The 24166-nt window shown below is 35.4% G+C and overlaps 3 protein-coding genes and 1 long non-coding RNA gene across 9 annotated transcripts in view; all 4 read left to right on the top strand.

Moving 5' to 3' along the window:
• LOC126712557 (probable glutathione S-transferase) overlaps positions 1-22121 on the top strand; it is an 85211-nt gene extending 63090 nt beyond the window's left edge. For 2 of the 4 annotated variants that reach the window (XR_007651128.1, XR_007651127.1), the window contains 2 exons: positions 20720-20747; positions 21538-21598. Coding sequence is in view for 2 of the 4 variants with exons in the window: in XM_050411922.1 (XP_050267879.1) it covers positions 20424-20747; positions 21538-21882 (669 nt within the window). In the remaining 2 variants the exon portion in view is untranslated. Of the gene's footprint in view, positions 1-20296; positions 20748-21537 lie in introns of those variants that run through there. The other 2 variants (XM_050411922.1, XM_050411921.1) reach the window with 2 other exon arrangements.
• LOC126712554 (1,4-alpha-glucan-branching enzyme 1, chloroplastic/amyloplastic-like) lies at positions 594-18623 on the top strand. Of its 3 annotated transcripts, none has more exons than XM_050411917.1 (14): positions 594-698; positions 8501-8620; positions 8818-9028; positions 9332-9401; positions 9495-9764; positions 10127-11033; positions 11236-11352; positions 11678-11740; positions 12039-12146; positions 14585-14686; positions 16730-16797; positions 17052-17133; positions 17574-17690; positions 18163-18623. In XM_050411917.1, exons 1-14 carry the CDS (start codon positions 633-635, stop codon positions 18325-18327), a joined length of 2466 nt encoding a protein of 821 aa, XP_050267874.1. In that variant the 5' UTR covers positions 594-632; the 3' UTR covers positions 18328-18623. The 3 variants fall into 3 exon arrangements, with proteins under 3 accessions (XP_050267874.1, XP_050267873.1, XP_050267872.1); XM_050411916.1 differs by lacking the exon at positions 594-698 and adding an exon at positions 6768-6937; XM_050411915.1 differs by lacking the exon at positions 594-698 and adding an exon at positions 6787-6949.
• LOC126712559 (uncharacterized) lies at positions 1020-1927 on the top strand. Its single transcript, XR_007651129.1, has 2 exons — positions 1020-1176; positions 1276-1927. It is a non-coding gene; the product is annotated as an uncharacterized LOC126712559 (long non-coding RNA).
• Positions 22122-22463: 342 nt separating the features above from the next.
• LOC126695321 (uncharacterized) lies at positions 22464-23507 on the top strand. Its single transcript, XM_050392022.1, has 2 exons — positions 22464-23003; positions 23067-23507. Exons 1-2 carry the CDS (start codon positions 22464-22466, stop codon positions 23505-23507), a joined length of 981 nt encoding a protein of 326 aa, XP_050247979.1.
• Positions 23508-24166: the final 659 nt, after the last annotated feature.

Below are 24166 nucleotides of genomic sequence, written 5' to 3'. Positions count from 1 at the left end.
GTGGGATTTTTCAAAGCATAATCGATTGTCATTAATTATTACTCCCTCCGTCCCATTTTGTTTGTTCTCTATTCCATTTTGGGATGTCCAAAAATATTATCCTGTTTCTAAAAATAAAAGTCATTAATTTACTAATTTTCCTATTATACCCCTATTTTATTAATAATTCAATTTTTTGATAAATTTATTTAAGGGTAGTTTTGAAAATTTATACATTTTTTAAAGATAAACAAGACAATAAATAATGTTCCCTTAAAAAATTTGACTTTTCAAATAGAACAAACAAAATAGGACAGAGGGAGTATCACACATGACAATCCAGCGCGTTGCCACGCGAAGCATATCCTTTGCTTTTGTTGGCTTCCTTCTCTCCTTGAAGCGACATATGACAACTACAAGCAAAGAAAAGAAAAGAAAAGGGTAGCGATCACACAAAACGACATGTCATTGTGGGTCCAACAGACCAACGGCTCAGATTTTTCTGATAGAGACTACCAAGCTATGATTGAGGATTATAAAAACAATTTCAAAGATCTTAGTTTTAGCAAAGCTTTAATAAGACTGAGACAGTAAGAGAGTGAGTGGCATTGATGAGCTAAACACTAAAGAGAGAGTTTGAGAAAGAAAGAAAGATGATGGGCTCTTTGGGTTTTCTTCACACACCAGCTCTTGGGTCTTCACCACTTTCCTCAAGCAAGGTTACTCACATTGTATATTCAAATCGTGTTTTTTTGGAGTTTGCAAAAATGGGTGCTTAGACTTTTGTGTTTATGTACTGTGCATTGATGCCTTTGTGTTTGATCACTTTGACTAACTATGCTCTTTCTCACGTTTGATGGAGAAAGAGCACAGTTAGTCAAAGTGCATGTGCATGTGTTTCAAGGCAATTTCAACATCACTATACAAGTACCCACCCTCAAAAGATTGCAGTTATGTTGCATTAATTATTTTGAGTCTTCATCATCATTCAAAGTCTACATAAACACCCCATCTCTCGAGTGCTTTACTTTCGAGGGTCACTTTGTATTGGAAAGCCTCCCCGACTTGGTTGAGCTAGTCCTTGTGGTTCGGATAGTTGATGGTGTTAGCATTGAAGATTATGCAAAGAGGGTGCGGGACTTGATTCGACCTTTCGCTCACATTAAATCCCTGGGTTTGTTCACAGAAACCACAAAGGTAATTAAGGCTATGTTACGTTTTTCCTAGGGAAAATACTTAACAATAATATTGTTATGAATATGTTGCGACTTTGTGATTGTTATGAGGTGCTTGCAGATTCTCTGCCATGCTTCTGGTGATGATGAACTTCCCATGTTTCTTGGTTTGTCCTCCTTGAAGTTTTATAATTGTCTTTTTTTTTAGTAGCATGCAATTAGACTCTTGCTTGGCCAGGCCCCAAAGCTTCAAATACTTGCCTTTGAATCTCACACAGATTATTCCTATGGAGAATCAGTACCTGACAATTCTTGGGATGAGTCACTGGATGTCCCTGAATGTTTGTTATCACACCTAACAACTTGTCATTATATAGGATTTTTAGGGAATAAGGACGAAATGCAACTTGTTAGACAAATCCTAAAGGTGGCAAGAGTGTTAAAGACAGTAAATATCATCGTTAATAGCGTCTAGAACCATAGAGGAAGCTTCGTGTTCGCAAGCTAGCAGTAAGCAAGATAGTAAAGAAGTTCCCAAAGAGCTCTCAGACTTGTGAAATTGCATTTGATGAACGACCTCTGTTGTGAGTATGCTACCGATACTCATCTTTGTGTAAGGATTGTTACACCCTAGCAGTTGATATGGGCATTACTCACCTTAAAATTGAGCTAGAATCTCTCTAGTAGTAGTGGTTCTACTTTTGAAATTAAACATTGTTTCTAATGCCTTTTTGAATTTGATTTTGGTTGAGTGCTGGTGGCTAATGCAAAAACTAGAATATTTCAGTGTCCATCATGTTTACATAGAAATTAATGGCTTTGCAGATATCCTCACCGTGCCTGGATGTGCCCAACAAACACAATTTGTGGTTTCTCCCAAAAAAAAAAAAACATAATTTGTGATTTTTGTTACCCCACCAACTCTTGCTCCAGTTACTGATTTTGACTGTTCAATTGTTCTTTGTTTCCGTACTGTTTCTAGTTAATATGTAGACTAAAGTACATAAAGTTTGGGATTGTTTTCATTTGGACCATTATGTTTTAATATTTATAATTTGGCCCTTTATGTTTGATTCTATTTTCATATTCCTCTTGCTGTCTATTTTCATTAGTAATCAAGTGACAATGTGACACCTAATATTATACGGGTGATATATCTTAATGGACAACACTTATTTGACGCTTAACAATTAGATTACTAATGAAAATTCTATCTTTCTTAACAATAATGGTTTCCACTTTCCATTTCGTAAAACTATTAGTTTGATTAGTATATGTTTTGTAATTAATACTCAGTTTTAGTTCTTCTATTTTATTCTATGTGTGTTGATACTTGATATTATGCTCTTTGATTTGTTAAGGTTAATTTTTATGAATATCCAGGGATTAGGTTATTTACACCTTACCTTCCTGACTTTTAAAAAGTTATAATAAACCTCCTTATAATTTGGATCAAGTTTATTTGCATTTGTAAATCAATGAAGTAATGTCACATCATCATCATTTTGACAACTTTTTGTGTATATATATAGTATTTTGACAACCTATTTGTATACAATCATTCTTCCAAAATGTATCAATTTTATTGAGCATTTGACTGGAAAGAAGAAGGAAGAAAGATTGTGTGCAATTAGCCAATTGGGGTGTTGAATAGATAATGATATAGCATCACTTGATTGGTTCAACCACCCTAATTTAATATGTTCAAAATTCTCTACGTCTATTAAAATGTTTTGATTGAAAAGAATAAGAATATGTTGTAGACTTGCTTTTTGATATCCTGAGGGCATTCAAGAAAGGTTCACCAAATATGAATTCTCTAGTGGGATTTGGATCGATCTAGAGCCATCGCTATAAATTTCATGGATATTTGTCAAACTTGAAGGACTGATAGTATAATTAAGCTTTAAAAGAAAGCATAATCTATATAGTATATAATAGCTCATAACGTTTGACTTTTTTTTAGACTCTTCTCTAGGAGAAAATGGGCAAATGCCCCTTTCAAAAAAAAAAAAAATCCAGCATTTTGCCATTATTCCCAAACTAATTAGGAAAATGCCCTTCTTTTGAAACTTGATTTTCTCAAAATCGAGTTATTAAAAAAAAAAAAAAATTTAGAGCCCTATAGTGGCGTTTTAAGGAGCTTATAGTGACGTTTTAAGGATTTATAGTGGCGTTTTGAAACTCGATCTCCATGAAATTGAGTTACATGCAATTTTTTTTTTTTTTTTTTTTTTTTTTACCTATAACTTGAGTTCAAGGAGCTCGAGTTTCAAAACGCTACTATAGGTCCTTAAAACGTCACTATAAGCTTCTTAAAAATGCCACTATAGGGATTAACTTGATTTTTGAGAAAATTGAATTTCAAAAGAAGGGCATTTCCCTAATTAGCTTGGGAAAAGAGGCATAATGCTGCTTTTTTTTCCCGAAAAGGGCATTTGCCAATTTTGTCCCTCTTCTCTATGCCACATAAACTTTGGTTGTCTCACAATTTTCACATAACTTTTTATTTTTTTTAATTCTTTATTTATTTGAAAAAACTAATCAAATGTTGATCATTCCTTTTAATACCTAATATGTAGCTTGCATTGCAAGCTCCCATTAGGATTTGTTTTTCTTAGAGTGGCGTGCAAGTTTTTGACTTGCTTCCAAGGCATGTTTGTATGCAACACAAATTTATTCACAGTAAAGGATGTGTAGTCGACTTACTCTCTGAAAAATCATATATGATTAGAAGAGCTAGGCTAAGCTTGACCCATACATCTATATAAGAAGCATGAACCCTTATAGAAAAATCAAACAACATTGTAGTTATAGTTTCAACTTTCAAGCCATGGGAAACCTGTTGTGGAAACATCAAGGAGACATATAGAAGAAACACACCATGACCAAGTACAAGAATATCATCCAGTCTTCGCATGCCAAATATGCATAGAGCCCATGCAATCAAACCAAAAGTTGACCTACAATAATAACTATGTGCACCCTTTAGGATTTGTTTTTCTTAGAGTGGCATGCAAGTTTTTGATTTGCTTCCAAAGCATGTTTGTATGCAACACAAATTTATTCACAGTAAAGGATGTGTAGTTGACTTACTCTCTGAAAAATCATATATGATTAGAAGAACTAGGCTAAGCTCAACCCATACATCTATATAAGTAGCATGAACCCTTATAGAAAAATCAAACAACATTGTAGTTATAGTTTCAACTTTCAAGCCATGGTAAACCTGTTGTGGAAACATCAATGAGACATATAGAAGAAACATACCATGACCAAGTACAAGAATATCATCCAATCTTCGCATGCCAAATATGCATAGAGCCCATGCAATCAAACCAAAAATTGAACTACAATAATAATTGTGTGCAACCTTTTTTGTAATGCCAAATACATCGAAGTTCAGTTTGACAACAAAGTGTTAAATATTGAATGTCCTATATTTATTTATGATGCATGAATTGCATGTTAAATAAGAATTAATAAATAAAACTTAATATCACATATATTCTATATCTATATTTGCTACCTCACTTTGAAAGCTTCACAACATCATTATTTTATTTATTTGATTTTTAAATCAAATTTTACCACTACAAACGTTTCTCTTAAATTTCTATTGTGTACTTTGGTCCAATTCAGTCCACATTGGTTCATTCGGTCCACTTTAGTTCACTTTGGTCCTATATTGTCCACTTTGGTCCTATATTGTCCACTTTGGTCCAATTTTTCTACTTTGGTTTTGTTAGGTCCAATTTGTCTACTTTGGTTCTGTTAGGTCCGATTTGGTTCACTTTAGTTCTATTCGGTCAACTTTGGTCTATGCTGTCCACTTTAGTCTTATTCATTCTTAAATAAAAGATTGAATTGGATTTTGGTTGGTGTTAGAAGGTGAAATCTATAATGTAGCCTTGGGTTTTTTATTTTTTATTTTTTATTGAGGTGGAATGAGCTCAAATTGATCAGTCTAGAATTGAGAAAATGGCCACTTAGCCTTAATTTTTGAACCATGTAACAATATATTCTTATTTTGGAACTTGATATTACTAATGTTGAGTTCTGCCTAGAACTTGATATTATCAATATCGAGTTTCATGCATATTTTAAAATGAAACTTGATATTTTGTGTAAAATTTTTAAAAAATTTAAAGTGACAAAATACACATAAAATTTAATATTGCTAATGTTGAGTTTCAAACAAAATGTCAATTTAAAAAAAAATGAGACTATTTAGCTACATGGTTCAAATATTAAAGCTAATGAGTCTCTTTTCCCTTCCTGGAATTAGAGAAGAGCCTTTCTTTTTTGTTTTTTCGTAGCTCGGCCCAATTTATCATATTTTTTAGGGAGATTCTGGCATTTTACCCTTAATTTAAAAAAAAAATTTGCAATATGCCCCTGTTTGCAAACTATATAGGAGCGTGCCCTTATTTTGATACTCGATTACCCTAAAATCGAGTTCAATTAAATACTTGATTTGTAGAAAATTGATTTATGCCCGATCAAACTTAAAAAAATATTTAAAAAAAAAAAATTTCCATGGAACTTGAGTTTCAGGAAATAGAGTCCCATGCAAAAATTTTTTTTATAAGTGTAATTGCCCCATATTCAGGGAGCCCTATAGTGGCGTTTTTAAGTCCTATAGTGACGTTTTAAAGCCTTATAGCGGCGTTTTCCTGCAAATTTTTTTATAAGTGTGATTGGCTCATATTCAGGGTGCCCTATAGTGGCGTTTTTAAGCTCTATAGTAACGTTTTAAGGCTCTATAGCGGCGTTTTCTTGCAAATTTTTTTCTAAGTGTAATCGCCCTATTCTGGGTGCCTATAGTGGCATTTTTAGGCCATATAGTAACGTTTTTAAGCCCTATAGTGACGTTTTAGAGCCCTATAGCGGCGTTTTCCTGTAAAATTTTTTATAAGTCCCCATACTAGGTTCAAGGGACTCTATAGTGGCGTTTTTAAACCCTATTATGACGTTTTAAAGCACTATAATGGTGTTTTTGAACTCGACTTTCCTAAAATCGAGTTCCTTGCTTTTTTTTTTTTTTTTTAGTTTTATTCGACATAACTCGATTTTAAAGTAATTGAGTATCGAAACAGGGGCATATCCCTATATAGTTTCGAAATAGGGACATATTACTAAATTTAAAAAAAATTAAGGGCAAAAGACTAGAATCTCCTACTTTTTAGATCTAAAACCATCTTGATCGAATCGTAAGCGTCCGATATGAAGACTTCTTTTTTCCACAATCGGCTAATGCAATCAGTTCACAGCCGTCATTACAGTAGCTGTTTTTCGTACACTTGGCATATAAAATAGACGCGGGATTTTCAAAGCAAAATCGATTATCATCAATTATTATCAGGCACGAAAATCCAGCGCGTTGCCACGGGAAGCATATCCTTTGCTTTTGTTGGCTTCCTTTTCTTCTTGAAGCGACGTACAACAACAACTACAAGCAAAAGAAAAGAAAAGAAAAGAAAAGAAAGGAAAAGACAAGGGCACCGATCACTCAAAACGACATGTCATTGTGGGTCCAACAGACCAACGGCTCAGATTTTTCTGATAGAGACTACCAAGCTATAATTGAAGATTATAAAAATATTTCCAAAGATATTAGTTTTAGCAAATCTTTAATAAGACTGAGAGAGTGAGTGGCATTCATGAGCTAAACACTAAAGAGAGAGTTCAAGAAAGAAAGAAAGAAAGAAAGAAAGATGATGGGCTCTTTGGGTTTACTTCACACACCAGCTCTTGGGTCTTTACCACTTTCCTCAAGCAAGGTTACTCACTTTGTATGTTCAAATCATGTTTTTTTTGGAGTTTGCAAAAATGGGTGCTTATTAGACTTTTGTGTTTATGTACTGTGCATTGATGCCTTTGTGTTTGATCACTTTGACTAACTGTGCTCTTTCTCACATTTGATGGAGCTTGTCTAGAACTGCATCCATTTTCTGCAATTGGGTTGCTTCTTTGTTTTTATGTATTTGGTCCTTGGCTGAATTCAATTAATGGGTTGTTTTGTTTTGTTACTGTTGATGTGAATTATTTTTTGCTAGTCATGATAGTACTTATTGGCTGTAATTTGTTTATTTTGGGATGAGAATCTATTCATGTTTTTCATGGCAAAATTAGATAAATCGTATTAGTGAGTGCCTATCTGTCCAAATTTGCTCTGAAGCACCGACGCGGCAAAATGGTTGCCGCACCCGCACCGGACCCGCGCCGATACCGGCCGATTCGGCTCCGATTCTGGCCGAAATCAGACGATTCGGCTCCGATTCTGGCCGAAATCAGACGATTCAGGCCGATTCGGCTCCGATTCTGGCCGAAATTAGACGATTCAGGCCGATTCGTCTCCGATTCTAGCCGAAATCAGACGAACCGGCCGATTCGGCGCAGATTCCGGCCGAAATCAGCCGAAACCGGCCGAAATTTTCCGAAATCATGGCCGAAACAGTGATATATCCTTCTGTTTTCACCTTTGCTTGGCATGCACCAACAGGTTGACCATAACAATCATATGTTCTGCTGGGCGTGCCAAAATCATTATTGCTATTTATGCAAACAGATTGTGAGGCGTAGCGCTCTGCATTTTGGACCCAGGGGTTGCAAACAGCACACAGTGGGGTAGTTGTGAACATAACCGTCTGGCATAAGTAAATACATGTTAAAAGAAAAAAAAACTTGTGGGTTGGATTCTAATTTATGAATATCATCTTTTAGTTATTATCTACTATTAATCTTAAATTGGTATATATTTACAATTATAAATTTGCTAGCTATTGTATGCAATTGATGGGCCCCTGCTGCTCAGTAAGTCGTGGGCCAGCGATTTGCCCCGCTATGGGCCCACTTGTCGCCAACTGTGATTAGTCTCTGGTTTACGTCAATTAATGAATGAGAATCATCCATTGTTCTGGTTTGGGTCTTCAGCCCATCTAAGAATCAGCTTTCCCCTTATCTGAACACTTTCTTTTGGTTTGTTATAATCAAGCATATAACTGCATATGTTAGATAAATGAAGTACATTGAAACTGATAAAGCATTCTTTATGTGTCGGAAGATACTTTTTATCTCTCACTATGATATACCTAACAATAGGTGCAGGTGTATAGAGGGCGTAGTTGCTGACCGTTCCAACTGTAACACAACCTGTCATTAAATATTATGAATACCATGGAACTCAATGTAACACAATCTGTTAGACACTTAATACTTATGGAACTCAATGTCTTTCTTTCTTCACTAGTATTTTACATTGTGCAAGTGCCTGCATCTCTATGTCTTTGGATGTGCTCAAAAAAACATTTTCAATGGTTCACTTATTTTGATCATTTTCACAGCCAACAAGAAATAAGCAACACCTTGCCATACAAATACCAATTGGAGTGACCTCTGGGTCTCAAAAATTCCTTGGGCACCAAACCTTCCTTTTTGCGCCAAGAATCTCAATATACAGGAGGGTACGTTTGATATATCTAACATGGATTTCGTGCATCAGGGCCAAGCATTTATCTTATGTGAAATAAGCGTGATGCTTGTGGATGGTCCTCGCCTTTTTTCCATTATATGTGGAGGCTAAGATATTTTACCTGCCAAGTATTATTCGTGAGTATATTACATGTATATAAGCTGTGATCTGGTGCATTTTCTTCTCTAGGTGCAAGACAGTTCCACGATCTCTGCTCTTGTAACAGATGACAGCTCGACAATGACATCCGCTGAGGAAGACACAGACAATATTGGTATCCTGGGCAGTGATCCAGGCTTGGAACAATATAAAGATCACTTCAAATATAGAGTGAGGAAATATGCTGAGCAGAAAGCACTCTTTGAGAAATATGAAAGAGGTCTTGAGGAATTTGCACAAGGTGATAAGTTTTTATTAGATATGAAAATTGCTATCTTTTTTCTTTCTTTTCTGCTTCCACATAGAAAGTTGTTAATAAGTAAACATTTTGTATTTCGTAAGACTGCTAGTGGTTTTCCACATGGGATGTAGAGCATATTTAGTTCATATGTTGAGTGCATCTGATTCTTTTTCATTGATTATCTATTGGACTCTTTAGTGGATTTTTGTGTCTCTATGCTCAATAACTTAACCAATTCTAAGATTTGCTTACTAGTTTCCTTTTAGTGTAAAACAACCCCTCATTGCTTCCTCCATTCTGTAGGTTATTTGAAATTCGGATTTAACAGAGAAGAAGATGGCATCATGTACCGTGAATGGGCCCCTGCTGCTCAGTAAGTTTTTACGTTTTGAAATATGAAAATATATAAATTTGCTAGCTATTGTATGCAATTGATTGTTTCTTGTAATTCATGTCTATAATATAGAGAGGCGCAACTTATTGGGGACTTTAATGGATGGAATGGTGCCAACCACAACATGGAAAGGAATCAATTTGGTGTTTGGAGTATCAAAGTTCCTGATTCTGGTGAAAATCCAGCCATTCCTCACAATTCAAGAGTCAAGTTTCGATTCAAGCATGGTGATGGAGTTTGGGTTGATCGCATCCCTGCTTGGATTAAATATGCCACTGTTGACCCTGCAAGTTTTGGAGCACCATATGATGGTGTCTACTGGGACCCACCTTCATCAGAAAGGTGCCAACTACTTATATTTTACTCAAATCCAATTTGGATAAAGTGAATAGCCAATGCCTTCAGGATTGACCATTCTGAGGCACAGTCTTGGGTTTTTATAAATTTAATCTTTTGTCTCTCATGAACAAAAGAAAAAAAATCTGTTGCATATATTTATGTCCTAAAATCTTAATATTTCACATTTATATGAGGCATCAATTTTTAAAAATAAAAATAAAAATAAGAATCTCTTTCACCATGTTTAAGGAGCTTTCTACTGTTGCTTGGCAAAGTTTCATTGAAATAAGGGAGCTATTGTACTTTTTTTCAAATTTTAACCATATGAGAATAGGCAGAATGTTGACCTTTTCTTCATCATTTAGGTATCAATTTAAGTATCCCCGTCCTCCAAAACCCAAGGCCCCTCGAATATATGAAGCTCATGTTGGAATGAGTAGCTCAGAACCCCGCATTAATTCATACAGAGAGTTTGCTGATGATATTTTGCCTCGTATTCGAGCAAATAATTATAACACAGTCCAGTTGATGGCTGTAATGGAGCATTCCTATTATGCATCATTTGGGTATCATGTCACAAGCTTTTTTGCTGTAAGCAGTAGATCTGGGACCCCAGAGGACCTAAAATATTTAATTGATAAGGCCCATAGCTTGGGTCTACGGGTCTTGATGGATGTTGTTCACAGCCATGCAAGTAACAATGTGACTGATGGCCTCAATGGATTTGATGTTGGCCAAAACTCGCAAGAATCATACTTCCACACTGGAGATCGAGGTTACCACAAGTTATGGGATAGCAGACTGTTCAACTATGCTAATTGGGAAGTTCTCCGCTTTCTTCTGTCCAACTTAAGGTGGTGGCTTGAAGAGTTCAAATTTGATGGCTTTCGCTTTGATGGAGTAACTTCGATGTTATATCATCACCACGGAGTCAACATGGCATTTACAGGGAATTATGACGAGTATTTTAGTGAGGCAACAGATGCTGATGCTGTTTTATATCTGATGCTAGCAAATTCTCTGATTCATAATATCTTGCCTGATGCAACTGTCATTGCTGAAGATGTGTCTGGTATGCCTGGACTTGGATGGCCTGTCTTTGAGGGGGGAATTGGTTTTGATTACCGCCTTGCAATGGCCATTCCTGACAAGTGGATTGATTACTTGAAGAACAAAATTGATATAGATTGGTCAATGAAGGAAATTTCCTGGGGTTTGACAAATAGAAGATACACTGAGAAGTGTATATCATATGCTGAAAGCCATGATCAGGTATGCACTTTTTCTTTTCTTGTTGTGTGTTATTTTGTAAATTACTTTATGCTGGATACAGCTTTGCTTGAAAAGAAAATGTCAATTTAGTTACAACTGAATTTCCACAAAGGAAAACAAGAGCAAAGAAAGGCAGCAGCAGACACAGTCATTGTGGTTTGTACTATCATTTCATCATTGTCATTTCATTTTTATGATGCAGGCCATTGTAGGTGACAAGACTATAGCTTTTCTTCTAATGGACAAAGAAATGTATTCTGGCATGTCTTGCTTAACAGATGCTTCTCCTACTATTGATCGAGGAATTGCGCTTCACAAGGTTTGTTCTGTACCAGCTTGTGGACTCTGCTTTCTCTATTTGTGGTATCTTTAATAGCTCGACTGGTTGATAGTCTCTCCACAGCCTCTGAATTCACTCCTTTCTTTCCTTTTATAAATGTTTTTGGCTATGTCCATAGCTATGAGTTCTTACAACTCATTTGAAGCCTTTCCAGATAACCAAATGTTAACAATATCTATGTTTCATGCAATGCTTGTGGCACAAATTTATATATTGGATCCAGAGAAAAGCTCATTCCCAATATATTGTGTCTTGATGAGATTTTGTTTTTATTTGTTCTTGTTTTTGTCTTTATCTTTTGCAGATGATACATTTTATAACTATGGCATTAGGAGGTGAGGGCTACCTCAATTTCATGGGGAATGAGGTAAGCACATTGATCCGTACTCTTGACTACTGCATGGAAACAGTGTGCAGCCAGTCCTAGGTATTTTCTGATATATTATGTATTGGATTGGAGCTTAGTTTGGATGGTCCTCAAAGATTCCATATACTTAAAAAGACACAAAATTTTCACCTCATGCCACGTTGATTAGTTTGTTTCTTCAACTTCAACATCAACACATGCAATGGGATAAGCAAGTAGTGGAGATCTTTTTAAGTTGTCCATGTGTATACCCAACATTGTTATATTTAGAAATTATTTTTCATTGATGTTTGTGTAGTTTGGCCATCCTGAGTGGATAGACTTCCCAAGAGAAGGCAATGGGTGGAGCTATGAAAAATGCAGACGCCAATGGGACCTGGTGGAATTAGAGCACTTGAGATATAAGGTTTGAGATCACCTCTTTATTAGTCATGTATTTCTTAATTCTGTGTTGTTTGGACCTTCACTTGACACTACCATACAGCATGAAATGGGAAAGGGTATGGCTATCAACAGGGGTGGGAAATGGGCTGACTACCAATAGTGGTGGCAAATGGGCCAGTCATTGATGGGTTAGATGTGCGATTTTTCACTTACCCATTTAATTCAATCCCTGTCCCAACTCAACCTGTTTATTTTGGACAGGACCTGACCTGTCCATTAACCCATATATATATATATATATATATATATAATCACTACACAAACATATTATGTATAAGTCAATACATGTGTGTGTTTATATTAGATATTTTTGCAATTATTTCTGGAAAGAAGATAAGTTATATAAATTCATTATAAATATTTCTTAAAAAGGAAAAATATATCAACCCCTTCCCCCCCCCCCCCCCAAAAAAAAAACAAAAAAGGAACAAAAAAAGACAAAATGGAAAAAAAAAAAAAAAGCTAGGATGCACGGACACTTCATTTGGGGTGCTGTACCCGTGTTGTAATGGTGTCCAATCTGCCATATCATGTTATAACTTTTCAAAAATTGCTCATGTCGCTGTATTGTATCCATACTTGTACTCGTGTCCGTGCCTGTGCATCCTAGTAAAAAAGACATATATTAATGGGTAGTTTCTTGAAATTCAATAACTACATCTAAAACATTTAACAACCACAATTCATGCAGAATTTTGAATCATAATTAAACATTTTTAAGGCATCTAACTATTTTTTTTTTGATAGGTAAGAGAAAGTATATTCAAGAAAACTGCTAGATGCAATATTAATAGTACAACATAAATCACAATACAACTATTCTTATTTCTGATAAACTACAACTCACATGCAAAGAGCATACACATTATTCGTAACATCCATGGCCTTAGAGGTGATCCGATATGCGATATCTCTGGCCAAACAGCACTTCTCCCCCCTTTGGAAAATGCAAGGTCCCTCTCAAGAACCTCTAAAACATAGACCCTAATTGATACACAATGTTCAACACCCCATCCCAAAGGAATGTTTGTTGCTAGTAACTTGGCGATAAAGTGAGCCAAGACCAAACCCTTGTCTCTCATCAATGTTAATAATGATGGACGAGAATTTTCCAACCTTAAGAATGAGATTGGTGAGGGAAAAGATGGAGGTGAGACTGTAGAACTAGTGAAGGTGGGTTTGTGTTGTGAGAGGAGGTAGGATTTCAAGGAATTGAGGTATTGGTGTGTTTGGGAAAGTGGGTGATGGGGTGGTAGGTTTTTGGGTGGTGGGGTTTGAGGGAAGTAGAGACTAGAGAGGTGAGTTGGGTGGAATTAAGGGATTTGAAAGAGGGTTTTGTTTTGGAAGGCATAACGTGGATACCTGATTGGTGCCCCTATACATATTTAAATGATTCATTACCCATTGAAATCCAGTCCTTAAATGAATGGTCTGTTACCCACTTATATTGGGTTGGTTAGGGAAGATGATGGGTTTGGGTAATGTATTGCCACTTCTTGCTACCTGATACTCCAAAAATGGCTGGAGGAAAATCCCCTAAAGACAAGCTAATTAAACAGTTGATCACACTCCCATAGCTGACACCAATACCCAAGTCCATTTAATATAATTTTACAAAGTTTGTCTGCTTTGTTATGGCCCACCTCACTTCCACCCATTTCCCTTGTGTATAAGTGGAACGCTTGCCGACAAACTATTATTTTTAGGTCACATCTTTAACACTTAGGTTGTAAGTTGAGGTATTGTGGCCTGTCTGATGTGATACATGTTAAGGAAGTTCAAGATTAGGGTTGTCAGTGGGTGATTTTAGGATCCAAGTTCAAATCATGTCTGTCCCGATTAAGAGCCAATTCACATATTTAATTAGAATTCAAATTAAATGTTTATAACTTGATTTCACTTGGATCTAATTCTAGTTCAGTAGATCATTGTGATAATGATCCATCATGTAAGAGTTATGAATGTTGGTATGTATGTGTGTGTGTGTGTGGTAATCATATATGCATAAGACATAAATTTCAAACCTTTTACATATTATATATTACTGGATTGAAATCAAAATTGGATGTTTAGATTTTTATCTTAATGGAACTCCAATTCTTCTTAGATCCACACCAAATTTGAGCTGCTGATAGTCCATACCAAGATTATGTTTTAACTGACTTGATTAAAAACATATTAGGCCTTAGGTGTTAGGATTCTGTTCATTTTCATATTAACTTATGACATGGGACCATGGTGGGCATAGGTAATGGTGGAAACTGCATATTCTGCCTCCATACAGTGCACAAGAAACCTATTATCTAACTATTCCTGTTTATAGTTGCATATATTTTCTGTTTTTGCTTCCATTTGATACCATTTTGACATCTTCTTTTTCTGTATTTGGGAGTTGTACAGTTCATGAATGCGTTTGACAGAGCTATGAATTTACTCGATGATAAATTTTTGTTCTTGGCATCGACCAAACAGATTGTGAGCAGCACAGATGAGGAAGACAAGGTACAGATGCCCCTGGATGATCAATAGCTCTTTTACTTTACTTTTAGAATTGGATAATTGGTTCACAATTCTCATATGAGCAAGTAAATTAGAGTGCATGGTACACAAGAGCTCTGTTTGGAAAGAACACATTGGTTTTTAAGGTGGTCATTAGAGGTGTGTTTCTTGGTCACATATTATTGAACTAAACGAGGAAAACAGTTGACATCCAAATAGAAAGACCCTTTTGTTTAATTTAATTAGATAAAAGAAATATCAATCATTGTTTTGGCTAAAAGATAATCATCGTGTCCCTAAAGAGATTAAACTCTATAAAGATTATTGATCCCCTTATTTACACCCTTCAATATTATATTGCTCCATTAGTTTTTTTTTTTCCCCAAATAGGAGAATAGGGACTAGAACACACAATCAAAATCCTTTTAAAAACCTATTTGCTATAAAATTCTCAAATTTGTTCATGTTAAAAAAAAGGTGGCTGAAGAACAAGGCATGCTGACTAAGTTATTAGCTAAGTGAACTCATGCCAGTTTTGCTTCCACGACTGAGCCAACTTGACCAATCCAACATGAGATGATCCACCCTCTTTTATTGCTGCACAAGATCATCTATGATGGTTGAAACTCTCTCTCACCTCTCTCCCTTCTCTGGTCCGTTAACTCCCTCACTTTCTTTTCCAACTTGGCAGCACCGACCAATTTTTGTTCTGATTCCCTCAATGCTAACGCTACTTTCATTTCCACCATCAAAACCATGCTATTCATCTTTTGCTTGGCATACAAAGGCCAAGCAACTATTGGCACCCCACCACACACTGCTTCAAGCACAAGTTCCACTTGCAATGAGTCATGAACCCATCCTTAGAGTCATGACTCAGTACTGCCACATGCAGGACCCATTTTTTCACCACAAACCCCTATCGTTGGTCCTTTCTGTGAAACTCTTTGGCAATAATTCATCTAAGTCTGGGTATTTCTCATTATTTGGCAGTGTATTCTTACTGCCCGCAAGAATTTTAGACCACTATTATCTGGCGATTGTTTGTGGTACTCCCTTTTCTTCTATTTGAAAAATCTGATTTGACAATATTTTATTGGAGTGTAAATAAAGGTTTTACACTAAATCATTATAGAGTTTAATCTCATCCCCAAACCTGGAACAGCAACAGCTTGAAATCTTTTAATTATTCTGTCTAATATGGGCTCTTAACCCTGATTTAGAACATATTCTGAAAGGTTAATCTTATTTATTGTTTACTTAGGTGGTGGCAGGGGCTGTAAATGAAAACAGCTTGGGCTTGGCTTGAGAAAAAACTTGTTTATGTTCGTTTATTTAGCAAATGAGCTAAGCCAAAACTAAATTTAGGTTTGATCATTAAAAAAGCTGAGCTTAAACATAATAATGTGTTCGAGAACAAGCTTGTGAGTATAAGATTCAATTTAAGTATATATAAATAGGTTTATATGTATACATATTGTACTTATTCGAACTTGAGATTGGATGAGAATACTCCATTTTGTAGTAAAAATCATATATAACTTTTAAGTTTTAACAATACAAGAATGGTGAATCTAATTTTTAAAAGTACATAAATGAAAACCATTCTATCTAATTAACTCAAATAATATAATTTCAACTATAAATTAGTCATTAATTATTAGCATGGATTTGTGAAGTGGTTAAAAATTTTAGTCACTGTGTTTACTATATATGGAAAAATAATAAGCTAATCAAGTAGCTTGTGAATAAGCTTGAGCTTATTCTATAAGAAAATGAACTGAACTTGAACATGTAATCTAGTTTATTGATGAGCTCAAGCCCTACTTGTGTTTGAAATAAAAATAAATGTACAATCATTAACTTTTAATACTTGGCTCAACTTGGTTTGTTTACAATATGCTAATCACTTCAATTCTTACTCCATATGAGTAGGAAAAAATAAGAAAGCATTCAAATTTCTTGTAGTTGATTTTGTAGTCCTGATTATTTCAGTTGAACCTTCACTATATATTTGGAACTTTGCATGATTGTTTCATGTTTCAGGTTATTGTCTTTGAGCGTGGAGATCTCATTTTCGTGTTCAATTTTCATCCAGAGAATGCATATGATGGGTATTTTTTTTTTAAATTTTATTTTAAGTTGTGCTAGGTGTCTATGTCTTCTGTGCAAGTGCAAATGTAATTTTGTATAGAGTGAATCGCAGCATGCTAGGCTTTTTGTTCAGGGCTTGGACTATATTGGCAACATCGCTTATTTTTTTTTATTTTATATATATTTTATATATATATATATATATATTTTTTTTTTTTTCATTTATGTATTGAACAAAAGATTCCAAGTGACTAATTTATTCTTGAACAAACAGGTACAAAGTTGGGTGCGACTTGCCTGGGAAGTATAGAGTTGCACTAGATAGTGATGCTTTGGAATTTGGTGGCCATGGAAGGGTAAGTAACCGCTTTTACCGTAATCACACATGCGTTTCTATAATGCTATAAAAGAGACTAATTAAGCATAATGGAACTGCTCCATTGCTTGATGGGCCTGTGTGCTAGTTGCTCAGTTGGTTTACTGTTTCTGCATTCCAATTTATTAAACTATTTTCTATGGAAATTAATTCTAATTTTTGTGGATTCTTGACCAACTAACCTTTGTGTTGAAAACTGCATTTCTCCTGGCCCTCTTCCTGAACCCCCTTCGTATATTGTGAAACTCAGTTTACTTTGGAACCCTTAATATATCCACCCGGACAAAGGAAAAGAGAAAAAGAAAATGTTAATTGATCTATTTGTCTCTCTCCTATCTTTGGTGGTGAAGATTTCTTTGACATTGTGTCTTTATAGGAGTTACTATTGATCGCTTGATGACACGATTATCTCTTAAGCAGGTGGGCCATGAAGCTGACCATTTCACATCCCCTGAAGGGATTCCGGGAGTGCCTGAGACGAATTTTAATAATCGCCCCAACTCCTTCAAAGTACTCTCACCGCCTCGCACATGTGTGGTATGGTTGACTCTTTTGGTCATTCCTAGTGTTGCTACTTATGATTATTGTGCATTTCTTCTTTTCTGATGGAAATTGTGCGTTTCTTCTAGCCATGAGAAAAGAGAAGAAAATTATATGGTGATTTAAAAATCAGGATTTTATCAGATTGCAAAATACTTGTCAGGGCCTGTGCCTATCTCATATCTACCAATCTTGGTGTTAAGAGTGGTGTAAAGAGATGGAAGGTCTTTGCTTTGTTTTTTTTGTCTTTGTTTCTCTAAGAAAAGTATTTATTCAGCGAAAAGAGAAGAGAAAAAAGTGTGTTTATTTGATGTTGAAAATTTATTTCGAGCTATCAAGTTTTATGGGGTTTTGGTCATGTATTACCGGTAATTTGGAAATCAAATCTCCAGCTTGTAGCTATTATTTGTTGTGCCCTGTTTGGGATTGTGTATGTGAATTGCTAAAACTTTTATTATTTTTTTTGAAGGTTTATTATAGAGTGGAAGAAAAAGAAGAAGAAAGCAATGCTATTGATTTGGTCGGTGCGATTAAGACATTAACAGCAGACGCAGGAGGAGCTCAGCAGAAAATTTTCAAAGTATCAGCTTATGTTGAAGACAAGGATATTGGTACCAATCCAAGCAATGTGTAAAATTTGGAGGCAGAAGAGAAGAACAAGATGAAAGATTTAGAAGCAGAAGAGATGGGAGAAGAGACACCAGATGACTAAAACAGCAGTTCGTTTGTCAATACTCGAATAGTTTCAGTGCCTGCTAGGTGGTAGGTGTGTGTATAAATAAGGGACTTTCATTTAGGTTGTTCTATATTTCATTTGGACAAAGGTTTTCCGTGCTTGTATATATGAGAAGAAAGACGTTGCGCGATGTAGTATAATAATTGTCATGAATGGGAATATAAATAAACAAGAATTTTCTTTTGGAGAGCCAACTCATGAATAATTTTTTTAATAGAATTTAAGAAATACCAACATTCAAAACTAAATTAATATATGGAAAAATAAAACTATTCATTCAGTGCTAAAAAAATATAAACAAAATAAAAGATAAAAAAATACCTGTTTTTCAATGTAGTTTAACCAATAATTTATTAAAATGAAACTCGTTGTTCTTTTTTAAATCCGAAAATAATTCATGCTTAAAAAATGCTCTTTTTAGAAAATCAGTGTATAAAATCAAACAGTCCTTTGGTAAATCATATTCTTTTTAATTGTGAAACCTAGTTTCAACAACATTCATGATAGAAAATGTTTGTTTTGTAATTACAGTAAAAACTAGAACTATTAGTACAAATTAATCCACTCTATAACAAGTTGGTAGGTTATTGATCATTTTATTCTTAACCATTTGACAAAATTCAAAAAGAAGAAAGTGGGGGATAAAAATAAAAATTTGTTTTGGATCTACTATCATTCCCATCAAAATTTTATAGAAACGAAATTAATACAAAATATATTAACTAAAAAAAGCATCGATATGATGCTTCAAGAAACTTGTAACCTCAATAAATCATTAATTATTTCACATTAGGGCTAGATTTTTTCCTATTCCCACAGTCCATCTCTTCCTACTGCCAAAGCATTTTGCATACCTAAGCAGTTCAAATACCCTTGGGATTCCTCAGTGAGTCTTGTTTCCATTAAAAACAAGACATTGGGAGCTTCTTGCTTCACTAGAAGGTAAAGCTTATGAACTGACCATGAGTTATCTCTCATGCCATCAGTGACATAGTCTTTCTTCTTTAATAAAAATCTTGAATCATTCTACAAAATAATTGAAGTGAGGCATGCTGAGCTCTACTTTCAATTAAGCTATAGGATTATTTTCTGGATGTATAGAAAAGTGGATGTTAAAAAAGATTAATAATATTATGATAAATTAAAAAGAAAAGAGAGAGAGCTTAATAAGGTTTGAAGATAGGCAAGTGTGACATTCAAAGCTTATAGAGATTAGTCTATACGGGGACACTTGGGTGGTGGGCTCAATGAACTTGAAAGACGTGTTATAAATCTAGAGATCCCAAATTCCATCCATCACACTATCAGTTTATGAGATTTCTGAAGTATCTCACATGCATGAAGTGGAATAGTTGGTCAAAAAATTTGAGACACCACCTTCTCATATATTATAGAGGGAGTTCGAGAGGGATTAAAAAAAAAAAAAAAAAAAAAAAAACTGAATTGCAAAATGCAATATACTCGGCCAGCCCAACCTCATTTGGAAGTGACATGGGCTCAGTGATAAGTTGTTTCGGAAAAAAAATTGCATTATTTTATTTTATTTTTTGAAATTTAAAATTTTAAGTTATTTATATGACGTGGAATAGTTTTTTTTTTTTTTTTTTTTAAAAAGCCACAGCATCTAAATAAAAAAAAAAAATTAATTTATTAATTTTATGAATTTTCTTGGAACACAGTCAACAATGCTCCACGAGAGTGCGTTTCTTTCAATTGCCTCAATTTAAAAAAAAAAAAAAAAAAAAAAAAAAAAAAAAAAAACTAATTTCTAACTTTTTATATTTTAAAATAAACTAATCTCTATTGATAAACACCTTATAAATAAGCTATAACCAAATAGCTAAATTAATTGTTTTAGTCATAGCTCGTCAACTTTACCTCTATCTCTATAGTCATACTTGCCGCCTATGACTTAGACTATAAATCATTTAGAAGTGTTGTTTGCATTTTCTCTTAATTTCATTTGCTTCAATACCTTGAGTAGTTCTGTAACAATGGCGGACGAGGTGATTCTGCTGGATTTCTGGGCCAGCTTGTTTGGGATGAGGGTTAGGATTGCACTGGCCGAGAAGGGTATCAAGTACGAGTGCAAGGAGGAGTTGTGGAACAAAAGTTCATTAAAGAGCCCTCTGCTTTTAGAGATGAACCCCATTGACAAGAAGATCCCAGTTCTCATCCACAATGGGAAACCGGTGTGTGAGTCACTCATCATTGTTCAGTACATAGATGAGGTCTGGAAGGATAAGTCTCCACTGCTGCCCTCTCATCCTTACCAGAGAGCTCATGCCAGGTTCTGGGCTGATTTTGTTGATAACAAGGTACGTTTTATCAATCATGCAGAATATTTTTGGTTTGGTTTATTAAACATGTTTGACTCGTTAGGTTTGCTTGATTTTATTTTAGAAGCTAGCTATTATGTATTTATTGTTGTGATGTTTAGATTCTATTAGAGTTAACTAATATTCAGTCTCTACTGTTATATTTGCTCCTGCAATTCTGATTCTACTTGAAGTTTTTGTTTCTAATCCTAGTAGATCCAAGAGATCAGAGCAGAGTGTAGTTGGGAAATAAGTTAAACCCCTTTATGATTACTAATATGTCCTATGCCAAAGAAGAAAGATGAATGGGGGTGGGGGTAATGAAAAATGATGGTTTTTGTTTGCTTTTCATTAACATGTTGAATTTATGTAGTTTTTTTTAACATTCTTCCTGCCTACTCTTAGCATTTGTCATGTTATATTTTTAAGAGAGTCCAGTAGTATGTCATGCTATTTTTTTAGGAGAGTCCTATAGTTTGCTGTTATGTCACACACAATTATCTACTATGTGTAGGTGCTAGTTTGTTTAACTGGTGAAATTTTTGGTAATCAAATAATGGACTTAGGTTTGAATTCCTTCTGCATACAATAAAAGGAATCCATTGGCGTGATTGGCATTATGGTAAAGAATAATCATCATGCCATGAGAAAGAGGTCATATGACTATATGAGTTCATCTCATAGAATGCTTTTTTGTTTTCCTGAAGGTTTAAAGAAATATTCTTCTATATTGATTTGAAATTCATTACTGTCATTTTTCATCATTTTATATAATCTGTGGAAAATACAGGTTTATTATGTTTCAAGGAAGGTATTGACCACAAAAGGAGAAGAGCTGGAGGCAGGCAAGAAGGAATTCATTGAAACCTTCAAGATACTGGAGGGAGAGCTCGGTGACAAGCCTTACTTTGGGGGTGAAACATTTGGGTTTGTGGACCTTTCTCTTATCCCCTTCTACAGCTGGTTCATTGTCTATGAGATCTTTGGCAATATCAACATAGAGGCAGAGTGCCCCAAGATTATTGCATGGGCTAAGAGGTGCCTGCAAAAGGAGACTGTGGCCAAGTCTCTTCCTGACCAGAAGAAGGTTTATGAGTTTGTTGGGCAGTCAAGGAAAAGGGATGGCTTGGAGTAGAGTAATGGTTAGGCTCAAATCTAGAAGTGTCAGCATGTTCAAATGGTTGTGAAAATACTAAATAGCGTTGATTACATTTTGTTTTGTATAAGTTTGGCTTTGTTTCATCTAGGTCCGTTGAACTTGTTAGACACTTTAGTCTGTTTGCTGAGCTTTAAAGGGGCATGTATTGTATCATGCATAAGAAAGACTTTGTTGGGACTTTATTTTAGTTGGAGAATACATAAATTTTCACTATATGTGCAAATGTGGGGGGCAACCTGGACGTTTTAGAAATAGAACAAATAAAATTCAATAAAAAAGAAGAAGTATCTTTGTCAATGTAATACATTACATTAGTCCAAAAAAATAGGGAAACAAAGGAATAAGATACGTAATATGAAAAACATTTCAACAATCATGTACAAGAGACAAAGTAGAAGATGATTTTGATTCCAAATAAAATTATGTAAAATACTAACCAAATCCACTCTCCCAAAAATAAACGAAGGAAAAAAAGAAATTTCTTCCTATGTTTAAGCAAGTGTTGGCGCTGACAAACAAAGGGTCTTTTTAGCGTCCGTAGTGCTTATAAACTTGCTATGGAGCTAAGATCAGATACACGGGTGGGATCCGAGTATGATGGAAGTCATTTAGGGAGGTTCTGGCGGTCTATTTGGAGCTGCAATAGCCCACACAAGATCCGTCACTTTGCCTGGAGAGCTTGCAGAGATGTGCTGCCCACAAAGGAGAACTTGGTCAAACGGAAAGTACTCTCGGACAGCTGCTGTGATGAGTGTAAATTGGCTGAAGAAACTTCAGGCCACCTCTTTTGGAGTTGCCAAAGAGCCCGTGACATCTGGAGTTTGTCTTCTCTGTTTCAGGAGTCTTGGGTCCAGCTCTTTGGGTCGTTCATGGACATGTTATGGTACGTGGTCATGGTGGCCCAGTGGGAGTGGGAGCACAGCGACGTGGAGAAACTTATCGTGGTGGCTTGGGCGCTCTGGTCAAATAGAAATGAGTGCAGGAACAGAGGGGTGAAGAAATCATGTCAAGCACTGCTGCAAGGGGCGTTGGAGTACTTGGATGCTTACCAAGCATGTGTGGTGGAGTTGGGAAACCCGAAGCAACCTGTTGAACCTGTGAAATAGAAGCCTCCCTCTCCGGACCGATACAAAATTAACGTGGACGGTGTTGTGTTCAAGGAGCACCGTTTGGCTGGTGTGGGGATCTTGATTAGGGACGCTGAGGGTCATCTGATTGGTGCATGTAGCAAGAAGCTTGAAGCTCCTTTGGGTGCCATCGAAGCTGAAGCCAAGGCTGTGGAGTTGGGTCTTCTATTCGCAAGGGATTTGTCCATTCAAGATTTCACTCTTGAGAGTGACTCGTTGATGTTGATTAATGTGCTTCAGGACTTGTCTCCTCCTCCATCATCAGTAGCAGCGCTAGTCTATAGTTTAGTTGCCATGTCCCATTCTTTCAGATGTGTAGATTTTTCATATGTAGGTTGTAATGGCAATAGGCCAGCCCATTTACTTGCAAGACATGCTTTAGGCATTGCTGAATTATCTGTTTGGGTTGAAGAGACTCCTTGTTTCCTTGAACAAGCTCTCAAGCAAGATGTAGTTGCTACCTTTATTGATTAATAAAGTTTTTGAAGTATTTCCCATTAAAAAAAAAAATACACAGAATCCGTCACTTTTGAAGATTCTAGTGGTGTAGCTTTATCAGCACAACCATCCCAAAGGAAAGATTTAACCAACCAAAGAAGATGTTACAGCCATCAAGACCCAAGCAATTTTCCAAGGTCATTGTGTATGTTTTCCAATCCATTACATTTTCTTTTAGACATTTTGCTTATTGAGAATAAAATGGTAATTATCATATATATAAAAGTAGAGACCTCATGTTAGAGAGTATGAGTTTGTGCCATGTGGATGTTAAAAGAAATTAATAATATTCTGATAAATTAAAAAGAAAAGAGAGAGAGCTTAATAAGTTTTAAAGATGGGCAAGTGTGACATTCAAAACTTATAGGGATTAGTCCATACGGGGACATCAAGGTGGTGGGCTCAATGAATTTGAAAGACGTGTTATAAATCTAGAGATTCCAAATTCCATCCACAATATTATCAGTTTATGAGATTTCCGAAGTCTCACAGGCATGAAGTGGAATAGTTAGTCATAAAATTTGGGACACCACTTCTCCATGTAATATAGAGGGATATAGAGAGGGAGGAAGAAAAAAAAAAAAAAAAAAAACACCTAAAGTGCAAAATGCAATAGAAAAGTGTGTAAATACTAG

This window comes from Quercus robur, chromosome 2 (assembly GCF_932294415.1).
Source record: "Quercus robur chromosome 2, dhQueRobu3.1, whole genome shotgun sequence".
Lineage (NCBI taxonomy): Eukaryota > Viridiplantae > Streptophyta > Magnoliopsida > Fagales > Fagaceae > Quercus > Quercus robur.
The sequence above is the reverse complement of the archived record's forward strand: the minus strand, read 5'-3'. Positions and strand labels throughout refer to the sequence as shown.